General features: G+C 44.9%; 1 protein-coding gene across 1 annotated transcript in view; it reads left to right on the forward strand.

The window, feature by feature from the left end:
* The window catches only part of LOC103359867 (dystrophin), a gene marked incomplete at its 3' end in the record, with an annotated part of 141,803 nt that overhangs the window by 78,879 nt on the left and 49,783 nt on the right, over window positions 1-13,141 (forward strand). The window contains exons 3-5 of the mRNA XM_008285418.1: window positions 9,047-9,139; window positions 9,886-9,966; window positions 10,975-11,067. Of these exons, the coding sequence (XP_008283640.1) occupies window positions 9,047-9,139; window positions 9,886-9,966; window positions 10,975-11,067 (267 nt within the window). The remainder of the gene's footprint in view (window positions 1-9,046; window positions 9,140-9,885; window positions 9,967-10,974; window positions 11,068-13,141) is intronic.

Here is a 13,141-nt window from a genome sequence, read left to right on the forward strand (position 1 = left end):
TCCTCCTCCTCCTCCTCCTCCTCATCCTCCTGCTCATCCTCCTCCTCTTCCTCCTCCTCCTCCTCATCGTCTTCATCCTTCTCCTCATCCTCATCCTCCTCATCCTCCTCATCCTCCACCTCCTCCTCCTCCTCCTCATCCTCCTCATCTTCCTCCTCCACCTCCTGCTCCTCATCTTCCTCCTCCACCTCCTCCTCCTCCTCCTCCTCCTCCTCCACAGAGGGACGACACAACTTATTTTGATTTTAATTGTGATTACACTCCTGATGTGTGTGTGTGTTTGTTTGTTTGTGGTGTGTGTGTGTTACATGCATACCAACACAACACTTCTATTTTCAAAGTTGATTACAAGGGTGCTAGAGGTGTGCCGTTGCCATGGGGACGGCGACTCAAGTGAGTGTGTATGCATACTGTGTGTGTGTGTGTGTGTGTGTGTGTGTGTGTGTGTGTGTGAAACTATTTAAATAAACCAACTGAGCAAGATGCTAACAGCCAGAAGGTCAGACAGGCCCGATCTCCTCTCCTCCTCTGCTTTTACTTTCTTTGCCTCCTCTCCCTCTCTACTCCACTTTCTCCTTTTTTCGTCTCCTCCCATTTTCCTCATCTCATTTGCATTCATCCTCTCGTTTCTTTTCTTTGCTTCTCTTCTCCTCAGCTTCCTTCTGTCTCCTCTCCTCACATCTCCTCTCCCTCTCCTCTTCCTCTTTCTTTTATCTCTTTTGTCTTCTTGCTTCCATCCTCTTATCATCTCCTCTCCTTCCTTCCTTTTCCTCACCTCTCTTCTCTCTTGTCTTCAACGAGCTCCCTTCTCCTCATGTCCTCTCTTCATTCCCTTTCCTCATTGGCAGTCTTAGTTCATCTCCTTTATTTCCATCTCTTTCCTTCTCCTCTCCTCTCCTCTCCTCTCCTCTCCATCTCCCTTATCTTCTTCCTTTTCCACTTTTCTCACATTTTGCTTTTTCCTCTCCAGCCTGATCCCTGCTAACAATGACTAAGTGACATTTTTGAGGTAGGAGGCAAGAAGATAGAAAGACAAGCGAGATCCCCTCACCCCATAGACAGACGAGTCTAACGCACATATTTAAGGAAGGAAGGAAGGAAGCAAGGAAAGGAGGTATAAGATTAGGGTATGAGAGCAATGTGGGGGACAAAAGAAGAGGAAGAGATCGCTGGCATTGAAGCAGCATCGTGTCTGACCTCAGTGTGATTTGCTGCTCAGTACACCATCAACAAGGCTCTACAGGAGTGTAGGAGGAGCAGAGCAACCAGCACATTTTAAAGTAACACACAGAGCATCCAGAGACCGTCCTCGAAGCTGTGGTTTTGACAACAGGAGCCAAGGAAAGAAAGGAACTAGGAGAGGTGAGATGAAGACTGTCGGGAGGATTTTCAGATGTGGAGAGCACTGAGATGAGGAGCGTGGCGCTCTGTCTGGATGCGTCATTATGCTGATGATGAAGCTTAGAAGCTTAGTTTTGTGATTTCCATGCAGCAGTGAAAAATATTAATTACACAATGGCTCATAAATGATAATTAAATGTGATTAGCTTGCTGGTCGAGGAGTGTAAACAGCTGGAGGATAGAACTGCCAAAATCTCTTGGTTGAACTTTTAGGTATTATCAGCTCATTTGTGAATTCAGACATGAAGATTTAAAGCCATGAAACTGCCCATCTGTACCATTAACGGAGGCAGAGCTACCCACAGCAGCAGTGTTATCAGCCACAGCATCAACACGGTAACTGCACTGGTCGTCTGCATCTGCTCGCACTGATCTGGAAGAGACAAATGTCTGCATGCAGTTTTTGTAAACTCCTTCACCTTTGTCTTGTAAGTGAAAGATTACAAAGAGTTTCAGACTGATTTATCCCAAATTCACCCCTCCTGACATTTTGTGGTAAAAATCTGGCTCCTGGACTCTTGGTCTGAACCGATGTTGGGTCCAGACGAGTCGATCATGGAACTGGGTGAAGAGGTCTTGTCTGAAACCGTCAGAATCCGTCAGCAATGACGGCATGATGTCACGAACGTGATGTCAGTTTTGGTGTTTTTTTAATGATACCGACTCACCTGCTGCTGAGGCCACGGCCCTGTTAAGACCCTTTGTGGTTCAATAAGTCCTCAGTGTGCAGACAGTCATGCTTCCCCGCTGGACGTCCTCACACACCTCACATCAGATCCCTCTTGTTCCTCAGGATTAGCTTGGACTGTAAACAAATGTTGGTTCAAAGTAAATCAGAGTTGTGGACAGTCAGCTGACCTGTGCTTTCACAGCTGTCCATTCAGCCCGGCCTGATCGTTGCTCTGCTCATCCATGTCAGTGGCAGCTTTAAATCTAAATGCTGTGTGGCAGGTTTATGCAGTGATGACACTCACAGCATGTAATCTGATCCAGATGTTGTGCAGCCGGATGTTTTCAGTGAAAGCAGAGGAACTTTCTTGTTTTTAATCAAGTTTCGTCATGTGACAATGCTGGATTGATTCTTTCTGCCAATCACACTGAATCATCAACAAGCAGCTGGGTTGGACTTCGTTTGCTTCGTACACATTTTCATTTTGCCAAGAGGAAGAACCCGACCCACTCTGACAGGTCTGCAGGCATTTCATAAGTTTTAACCTGTATGAGGATCAAAAGCTCACACTGTTCCTACAAAACTCAGACAGCGTACCTGATTCAAACGTGGCTGCTGTCTCACTGTGCAGCAACATCTAGCATCAGCAGCAAGAAGCCCTGGACCTCCTCAACTGTGTCTACACCTTGAACTGTATTATTGGGAAGAGAAAGAAGTCGTACGGAATCAAATCCAGTGAGTGCGACGGGTGGAGAGTCATAGCTGAGTGTTTGTGGCACATAGCAGTGGAGCAGCATCACGCCACAGCCCAGCTCAGCAGGTGGAGCTCCGCCTCCACAGTCCTGCCCTGGACTCAGTGGTGCTTTAACTTATATAAACAATTTCATATCTGGTCCTCCTGGTCCTCCTGGTCCTCCTGATGCTCCTGGTGCTTCTGGTCCTCCTGGTGCTCCTGGTGCTCCTGATGCTCCTGATGCTCCTGGTGCTCCTGGTCCTCCTGGTGCTCCTGGTCCTCCTGGTGCTCCTGATGCTCCTGGTGCGCCTGGTCCTCCTGGTCCTCCTGGTCCTCCTGGTCCTCCTGGTCCTCCTGGTGCTCCTGGTCCATGTACATCATCTGGTTTTGGAAACTGTGGGGCTACTCTACTGTCTGTTTTCTGAGTGGTAGCTGCAGAGCTCTAGAGATGATCTAGTGATGGTCTCTGATGCATGATGGGATGTTTCCTCTCTGCTCAGGTTTGAGTCCCGACTCAGAGCTGCTGCTCACACGGTGCATGTTTGTGACGTGACGTTCTCCACTGAACTACGTCAGCAGGAACCTGACTGTTGCCACAGACTGGGACATAAATGGTTCCACTGGTCATCCTCTGACATTTGTGTTGTTTAATGACACGTCTTGTTGAATGTGTTAAATCTGGATCAGATGTTCATGTTCCACTCAAAATGAGCTGTACTCACTCTGACTTGTGATCTGATGCAGTCATCAGGCAGCATTTCTGTTTGTCAGACTGCTCAGCGTGCTGAATCATTTACAACACAGTGGTTTCTAATCAAATACCTCATAATCCAGTGTTGAAGCCTGACACCGTGCCCCACTGAACAGTAGCCAAACTGAAGTTAAGGTATAATTTTATTATTGATTATTTTAGCAAACCTCCTCAAGTTGTTCATGTTGGATAGTCCCGCTGAGGAGCGGCTGGCTGCACAGAAACAGTGTTGTTATGTTCACCAGGTTTTATTTGTTTTAATTAGAGAAAAAACAACAAAAAAAGGGAATATAATCATCTTAAGGTAAAGCACACTTTTCCAACTGGATGACGTTTTTCTATTTAGCGTTTGAACAAAAACTGTGTGAAATGCGATTTAGTAACGGCTCTCCTAATCTGCACAAACCTGTGTTCAGAAGGCAACAAGAGGATGTGAAGCATCTGAATTCAAATGTAAGAGACTTGCACTACACGCCATGTTAAATGCGGCTTAGGATAATCTAGAATGTGTCTGTGGATGACAAGTGGCGGTATCCTTGACTGGAGAATTCGTGTGCATGTTTGTTTCCCCTGCATTTCTAATCCTTGTACACTTGTGGCTCATAGAAAGACTCTAAAAAGCGTAGAAAATGTGTGACGCCCTGCAGTGTTCACCTCTGTAGGTTATCTCAGTTACATCTTGTCAGAGGATATATATATATGTGTGTGTGTGTATATTGTTTTTTTAAATGACCTCCTTGTTTCCACGTCTTTATGTTCATTTATGAGGAGGATACATGCAGTTTGCTTCCTGTCAGAGCGTACGTGTACAGCACACGCCTGACAGACTAAAACTACTGTTAACAAAAGCCTACTTGTACCTGTTTTTGTTGCGGCTGTTTGGATTGTTGCTGATAAATTAGGCAGCATTTCTCTTCCTCTGTCTCCTCATGTGTCTGTGGATGAGAGACAAGGTCAGCTCATTAAGATGCATCATTCTGCACAGTGAAGCACAAACATCAAACTCAAGGAACAATAAAATCATCTCAGAGCAGAGGGAAAGTTTCACAGAGCTGTCTGAGTTTGTGTTTCTGGTATTTGTACGTCATCACTTTGGACACACCTCAGAGGTTTTTCTTTGGAACAAAACAGACGACATGAAAACTTCAAAATAACCCAAAAGGAACCATATAAACAAAAACGTGCTTCACCAGCCGACGCTGGTTTCATCATCGTATGCTAACCAGTTTGATGAGGTCAGTAGCTGGAATGGTTTCAAGGTAACAGATTGCCAAAAGGGAACTGGTGGGATTTTCGCTTCCTTCTGGGTCCCACATGGTGAACATCCATTTTCATTTTGTTTGTGCGCTGTTAAGATGTGAAGACGTTTGATTCTTCCTTCCTGACTGACATGACCTCTGCCTTTGGCTCCTCCTAGTGGAGCATTTTTAGTGTTGCTTCTGGATTTTGCAACATGCCAGAGTGGCGGGGGACCAGCCACTCATCAAACCTGCATTCTCCATAGAAGATGCCAGCAAGCCACAAGTCGATGCCGGATCGTAGTAAAACCTAATTTTCGCTACGCTCACCATCTTCAGAGATCCACCATTCCTTCCCTCCTCCTCACCATTGGATTCTACCACCTCCAGCTCTCCATATCCACCGTGACCCTCTGGTGAAGCCATCTGGTCCACCTCCGTCTCCTCCGACTCCCCAACCCTTGCTTCCAGTACTGTGGTTTTCCAATCTCTCGTCGACTCCATTAGTAGTACTCGTATCTGATTTGGATTCTTTGCAGTAAGTTTGTTGGTAATTTGTGGTGATAGCTCGTCGTCCTCTAGAGGACGTTTTGATAAATTCCTTCGTGTAAGTATTTGTTAGTCGTCGTTTCGGTTGCAGCTTTGTTTGTTACTGGGTTTCACAGTTGGTGTTTGCTTTTGTGAATAAATATTCGCATTTCGACTGTTTGGTGGTCGAGTCATCTGTCTGAGCTTGAGCCTGTGTGTAGAACCGTGACACTGACTCAGGGTGAAGGCAGCTTCACCTGGACCGGACCTCAGAAGGGGACCCTGGTCTCCCCATCGTGCTGCTACTTGTACCTGAAATTATTAAAGTTTTTTGGATCGCTGCTCGCCTGGTCCCTCTGCTGGGAACAGTTTGTCTACCAGTCAACCATTTTCTTAATGTCAGTGTCGATACTTTCCTGTGATGGAAGCATCTGTGCTCTCAGTCCTTAGAAACTGGCTGGCCTCTGGTATCCACTGTCTGAATGAGTGGTTGATGGCAGGTTGCCTCAAGGTTTGTAAACGGGCTGCAGAAGGACCAGATTGTGGTGGAAGGGCGAAGGCTCTATAGGCCTCCTTGATGTTTCCATACAGCAGATGAAGTGTCTTATGTTCCCTTGTGGAACAGTCACCGTGCTGCACAGCAGACGGGAGGTTAGGGCCACATGGTTAGCATCTATTGATCTTGCAGTGAAGCAGCATGTGGTGGGATGTGAACAGTGATGAGAGGGATGATGTTGTTCAGTCAGCTGAGCTCTGTAAACACAGGCATGATGCAGCCAATGCGTCTTCACCAGTGACTCTGCCTCCTTGCCCTTGGAATGCAACGTTGGCCTCGTCTGTTGTAATACAAGGAGGTCCTCCTATAGGTCTGCTATTCTTCCCATAGCTGTGTACACCGCAGGAAGTAAAGAAACCCACTTAGCTACTGAGCTCCAAGGACGACTAAGAGGTCTCAAACTGCCCGTTTGTACAAGAATGACGTGCTATTATATGGTTTATAACATTCAAATCACCGCACATTTATTAGTGTTTCTAACATCATGTAAAATCACACCTTTGAAACACTCGCTGAATGATGCTTCAGGTGTGGTGATTCACACAAAGTCTCACAATTCAATCAAGATCTGAACACCACAGAGCGCTCACACAGCTGAATGTGGAGTCTGACATCGATGCTGCACACCGTTTCTACCCAAAGAGTTCAATGAACAAAATGTAGGTGGCAGTCTCTTTTTCTGATAATAAAAGTGTGTGGATGTTTAGGGGTTAACAGAGTTTTTACACTGAATGATACCTGAAAGTACTGCAGGCTACTTTGTTTAAGTGCACCAACAACAACAAGAAGGTTTCCTGTGCTGTAAAGTCTGTCATGTATCTGTTGCAGATGGAGTTTCTGTGTCGGTCGCCTTGCCCTGGTGTGTGCACACTGTGAAGATCCTTTGGTTAAGAACACACACCAGTGTCTGAGGTTCAAGTGGTTCCTCTGAGAGCTGCAATTATGGAAACATTAGCTGTGCTCAGAGAACACCTTAAGAACTGTTTTCACTGTCAGCATGTGGAAATATGAAGAGGTCATCACTAAATGCAGGAGAGTTTAATGGGTACGAGTGGGCAGGCTGGACAAAGACAGTGTTTGGTGTTACGGTAACATCTACATGTGCACAGAGCTCCTTCTGCCTCTCTGGGCCTCGTGCTTCACTTGTTTTTTCCTCTTATCTCTTTTATCTGTTCATGAATGGTTTCTTCATTTATCACCTGCTCCTGTGCAACGTCCACATCCCATTCCTATGATAGATGAACTCTGAGCACACACACACACACACACACACACACACACACACACTTGTGGAGAAGAGCGCAGTAGCAGTGGGTCTCCGGACGATGCTGAGAGGTGTAGGTCGGTAGGAGGGCGCAGAAGGAAGAAATAGACTTAAAGCTTAAAGAAAGCAGAACAGGTGTGTACAACATAGAAGATGGAGAGAGTGGAGAAGGAAAAGGGAAATGTGAGAAAATCAGACATCCCCTTCAGGGTCTTGTGGTTAATGACACCTCAGACAGGTTCGCTGTCACACACACAGCCACAGTTTATCAGCTACGCTCAATATTATTTTACTGTTTGATCCGTTTACTTTCATATACATGAAGCTGGTTTTATGTGCAGCAGCGACATGAACATCTCTCTAATCAATAAATTAACTACAGAAATATGGCAACAAACAGTCGAATATCAATGCAAATGTTAATGTACCATACGTTGATTGTTTCATAATTATCATCATACATGGAGAGAATTCAGTTTTTAAATAAACTCTGAGTGTGTCTTTAATGTATTTCTAAAATGATCCAACAGTCCAGAGAGCTAGCTAAAGGTCACACAAGGTTAAAAAAACGTTCGCTAAAACTAATGTAAACTAAAGCTGACAGTGAAAGAGAGAGCTGAAAGTAATAAATGGATAAAACAGTGAAAGCAACAGATCAAGTCAATAACTGACGTCTTCATTTAAAATACACTGATCGAGCCAATAAATGTAATAATCAATCAAAGATGATCAATCACTGCTGACAGGACAGGATTATTATAACAGTAGAGCAGAGAACACACTGTGTGAATGTGTTCAGCGTTAGCGTGTGGACAGTCTGCTCCTTGCTGGAACATGTTTGAGATGTTTTATGAAAGCTTCTGTCTCTTTGTGATTTGATCTGAAGTTTGGTGAATCTGCATAATTTGCTCAGAAACCTTCTCTTGTTCTTAAACCTTACAGACCTGATCATAGTTTTCACCTCTAGAAGTTGGATTTTCCTTTCCTACAAGGAGTTCTAGTTTTGTGTGTGTGTGTGTTTTTTAAATTCAGCTACTAGTGGAAACTGGTTTGATTTCCTGAGAACCGTTGCTGGTTGTTTAGCAGACAAAGAGGAATAGTTCAGATAACCACGACCAGAAACACTGATCCCAATTCCCAGAGTCACAAAACATCGTCTTCATCCTCTATAAGAGTTTGCTGTTTTGTTTTTTCATTTGTTTTTTATACATTTTTATGCCTTTTTTATTTATAGTTTTTTATTTTTGTGCATTTTCTGTTTTATTCCATCTTTAGAATGAAGAAGAGCTGCTGATGCTTGAAGCTCGGTGTGGTGCTCTCATGTTTCTGCTGTCAGGACTGACTCATTCTGGTGGTTTCAGGATGTCTCTCAAGCTTTTGACTTTAAATTAACCAGTTAGTCTAAAGTGTGTGTTGTTTCCTGAACTCATCATGTTTCTGCCACTCTGGTTGTGATGAAGGACTCTGCACTGGGCCTGTAGGATGTGGTAGTGCTGCTTCCAGTCCTGTGGCGCTGATGCAGCCTCTGAGCTGTAACTTGCTGTCTTCACATTTAACACAGGGCTGGTTAGTGATCGCTCAAGAGGTGTCTCTGTGTGATCCACACCACTGCCTGTGATGTTGTTCTGGCCAATGAAGACCAGCGTTTCTAATGTAGAGATTGAACCTCTGACCTTATGTGGAACTGATGTCACATCACCTGTACAGGTGTGACTCACAGCTCTGTCTCGCTCAGGCTCTGCTGTGGTCGCTGTGCAGCAGGATGTGCACTGACAGGCTGGAGAATCATAAGCTCTGTTCACATGTTGAATGTTAGGGAGTATTTACAGCTGATTCATTTTATTTTCATGCATTCAGAGAAAAGAGGGAAAGTCTTGACAGTCCACGTGTGTGTCTTTGCTGCAGACAGGAAAACCACCGGTGGAGGATCTGTTCGCAGACTTGTGTGATGGACGACGACTGCTGGAGCTGCTGGAGGGGCTGACGGGACACGAGCTGGTACGAATACACACCCACACACACACAAGAACACGCAAGCAAAGACACACACATGTAAGCATTCGAGTCGTGGAGCCCATGACGCGCTTAGCTTAAGCCCCGCCCCTGACCGTCAGAGGAGAGTGAGATCCAGTGTGAACCCTCGTGTGACATCATTTAAATGTCAAATGATTCAAACTGGTTTCAGCTCACAGTTCATCATCACCTCTGGGTTTAACAGCAGGGCATTAAAGACAGATTCACTGTGTTCAGAATGCAGGAGCCAGAGCTGGAATCAGCTGGAACATGTCGTTTCCACTTTTCTCTGAGATGACAGACCCAATCCTCCTCGACATGAAGGTCACCAGATACCAGTGAAGGGTTCAGAAACAGATAACTCCATTTTTGTAGATTTTCAGAAAACTTTAGTTTTTGTTTGCTTGAGATAAAATCAGTCAAACTGAAGCTGACTCAGCAGAAATGACCAAATAGAGATAACTGAGTTTGGTTGATGCTGTCTCAGGTGGACGATGGACGTGTTTGAAGGTTTGTGATGATGATGGAGTTCTTGTTTTTCTTTTCCACATCCTCCACGTGGACTCTGTTGGAATCGTTCTCTCTCTACTGCTGCCTTTCATCATTCTTTCTGTGTCTTTGTTTGTGTCTCTCTCTTTGTCTTCATCTTTCCACCACCTTTCCCTTCTCCGCCCTGCCGGTGTCTCTTCCTGTTCCTGTGTGTGTGTGTGTGTGTGTGTGTGTGTGTGTAGGTGAGGTTGGAGAGAGGAATCACACGCGTACATTCGCTCAACAATGTCAACCGCGCTCTGCAGATCCTGCAGAAGAACAACGTGAGTATGCAGATGAACGATGGTCTCGGTCCACATTAACCAGAGCCTGCTGGAGTGAACTCTCTGTGATCTCCTCATTTCTGTTCCTTTAACTTCTGCTGGTCTTGTTTCCTCGTTCCACTTTTGTCTGGACTTCCTTTGCTCTCCGTCCTCTCACGCTGTTGCTCAGCCTTTTTTTTTTTAAAGCCTTTTCTGATGTATTTTTTCTTTTCTATATATAGAACGGCTTTTTTTAGTCAAGATATTTTTATAAATCAGGCTTACTTGACAGAGCAGTAAAAAGAGTGGCTGTTATTCTGTTTTCCCACGAGGTGCGTGGATTCAGGGAATAGACTGATGTTGCTGTTGTTGAACTCTTCCATTATTAGAGGAAACCGTTTCATCCCAATCTGGGTAAAGAGGCTCAAACGTAGATCTGATGGGAACAAGATGACTGAAGGCATCCTTGACATGATATCACGCTAAAACATTAAGACTGAATCAGCGTCTTTACCCAGATGAGGGATGTGTGGAAGCAGACTGGTGCTGTTGTTTGTTAACTCATTCATTATTCCCCATGTGACAGAAATAATAGTGAGCATCACCCTTTGGACCTCACAAACCTACAGCCAGGTCAAAAGGCATCTTACCTGATCTAGTTAGCCTTAATTAGTATCATATTTAAAATCATTTTTCCGTATGATAACATATTTGGGGCTTATTCATGTCGTACAGTATTTTTTCATTTTAACAAGACAAATGAGCCTAAACCGATCCAGTAAGCTCCGTTTTATTCTCCTTGCCTTTGGGAGAATGTCTGAATGAGCCCTCCTTGCATCATGTGCAGCCCTCCAGCATGTGGAGTGATCTGAACCTGACAGGCGGGTTACAGTCGCTGGCAAATCTTTAATTGCTTTAACGTGTTAATGGGGTCGTAGGTAGACATTGTTCAGAGAGGATGGGAACCACTGAGTAGGGAAGAGGACCTGGAGGCTGGAAAAGCTTATGTGTCTGCATGTTCCTCTCCAGGTTGAGCTGGTGAACATCGGAGCGTCAGACATCGTTGATGGGAATCACAAACTGATCCTCGGGCTCATCTGGAGCATCATTCTCCACTGGCAGGTCTGTGTGTGTGCACGCCTTTCTAAGTCTTCCAGCTCGCTGCGATGCTCAGTTTGGACAGAACGAGAGGCATCAGTTTGAACTGCATGCTTCTTCATTTGCTTTGACCTTGATGAGACTTTACTTATCCAACTGAGTCTAACACAAACTGAACACAGAGTGTGTAATCTCCCTGAACCTTTACCTGTAAATAGAGACCATGCTTTAGTGATGTGATTACACTCTATTCAAAGGAGACTCCGTATTCTGAGCCACTCTTCATATTACAGTAAAGTCTTACAAGGTACAGTGAGTAAAACTACTGCCCTTAATACCACAGCAGCTGCCTCTTCTCCAAGATGTAAAGAGATGGTTTGGGCTCGTCTGTTGGTTTTAAAGCTTCAACACTTCCATTTGTTTCCCACGACAAGAAGAAAACGCTGCACATTATCCTCGTGTGTCCATCTGCGTCTTTTTGCAGCGATATTCAGAACGTGTGCCATTTGGTAGATGTGGCAGATGTAAGCTTTCCAAGTTTTTTTGCAAGAGTCCACTCTAGTTCGCCTTGATACCAGAGTGTATAGATTCACATGTTGTTCTGTGGATCTCTTTGTTCCCATGAACGCTTCAACGAAGGCAGGACTTCCCTCTGCATGTCAGCGCTCAGTAACAAGGTGTAAACACTCCGCTGCGCTGTGGCTTGAATTTTAAGTTCATGTATATACTGTATGTTATGGTGTACACTGTTCTGCTCACCTGACACATGTGAAACACGGTGGTAGGCTGTTACAGAACACAGGACAGGTGACGCAGCGGCGCCACACGTTGGCGACGATGTTCCAGTTTGTTTCACACCTGTTGCCTCGACTCCTCTCTCCTCCTCTCGGCTCCTCTGCTCACACCTCTGGTGGGAGGACTGCATGGCGAGGACAAGAGCAGAGGAAGGAATATATCGAGGATGTGCAACTAGTGACAGGAGACCAGGAGAACATCTGCCTGCTCTAATAGTAAATACTGCAGAGGAATCAGTTATGTGCACGTCATCTTGAATATTCCAGATTCCTGATTCTGAAAGTTCATATTTCTATTTTTCATCTTACATGGACTTCTGACTTCTGTTTGTATTTTTAAATGAAGTTAATTATGATTGCATTTCACGCTCTCTGTTTCAGAGCTCATATTGCTGCTGCGATTGTTTGACTAAGTTCAGATTTTGCCTGAAATCCTCAATTGTGGCTGTTTGCCAGGAAGTGATTAGCGCTAATTGGGCTGCATATTTTTCAGCCGACTGACTGATGTCGTCTTTTTTAGGAGAATCTTTTTGCCATCACAGAGAATCTTGTGGAGTTTTGTGTTGGTACGTCCAGCAGCCTTTAAGGTAAAGGGAGAAGCAGGACAGGCTGCTCAGAGTTTCCTTTAGTGCTTTTTGTCATCTCTTGTTTACTCCAGGTCGGTTTTTTCTGCCTTTCATCTTACTGCAGGTCAGAGAACCTTTTCAGGTGTCCATCGTTGGCTACCTGTGATTTATTTCAAATGTCTAATCTGTCCTGTGATGGACTGAGTGATTTAAGCAACTGTCATTTTAATAGCTGACATCACAGCATCATTTAACCGTTTCACTTTGCATTAGGTTGAGCAGAGCCTCACGTCTCAGTCATACTAGGTTTAACACGGACTTAATGATGCGATTAATAGCAAAACACCGTCCTGTAATGATGCCTGCAGACTGACTGCATGTTGGTGGGAAGCATGTGAGTCCCTGTGTGCAAATATGTATGTCAGAGGTTGCTGCACTCTGGAGGTTATCTTTTGCTTGTTTGTGGGCACATATGCCAGTTTGTAAGTGCTTCTGTCTGTGTGTGTGTGTGTGTGTGTGTGTGTGTGTGTGTGTGTGTCACTGTCAGTTTGTGTATAGAGCAGTCTTTGTCAAAGCACCTCACCAATTAAAGTGGAAATGCATGCAGTGACCTACTCCCAAATGAGTCCCTTTTTTAGCTGGCAGGCCACATTCTATGAGGAGTCGCTAACAAACCCGTTCGTGTGTGTGTGTGTGTGTGTGTGTGTGTGTGTGTGTGTGTGTGTGTGTGTGTGTGTG

Source organism: Stegastes partitus, unplaced genomic scaffold, assembly GCF_000690725.1.
Source record: "Stegastes partitus isolate 25-593 unplaced genomic scaffold, Stegastes_partitus-1.0.2 Scaffold401, whole genome shotgun sequence".
Taxonomy (NCBI): domain Eukaryota; kingdom Metazoa; phylum Chordata; class Actinopteri; family Pomacentridae; genus Stegastes; species Stegastes partitus.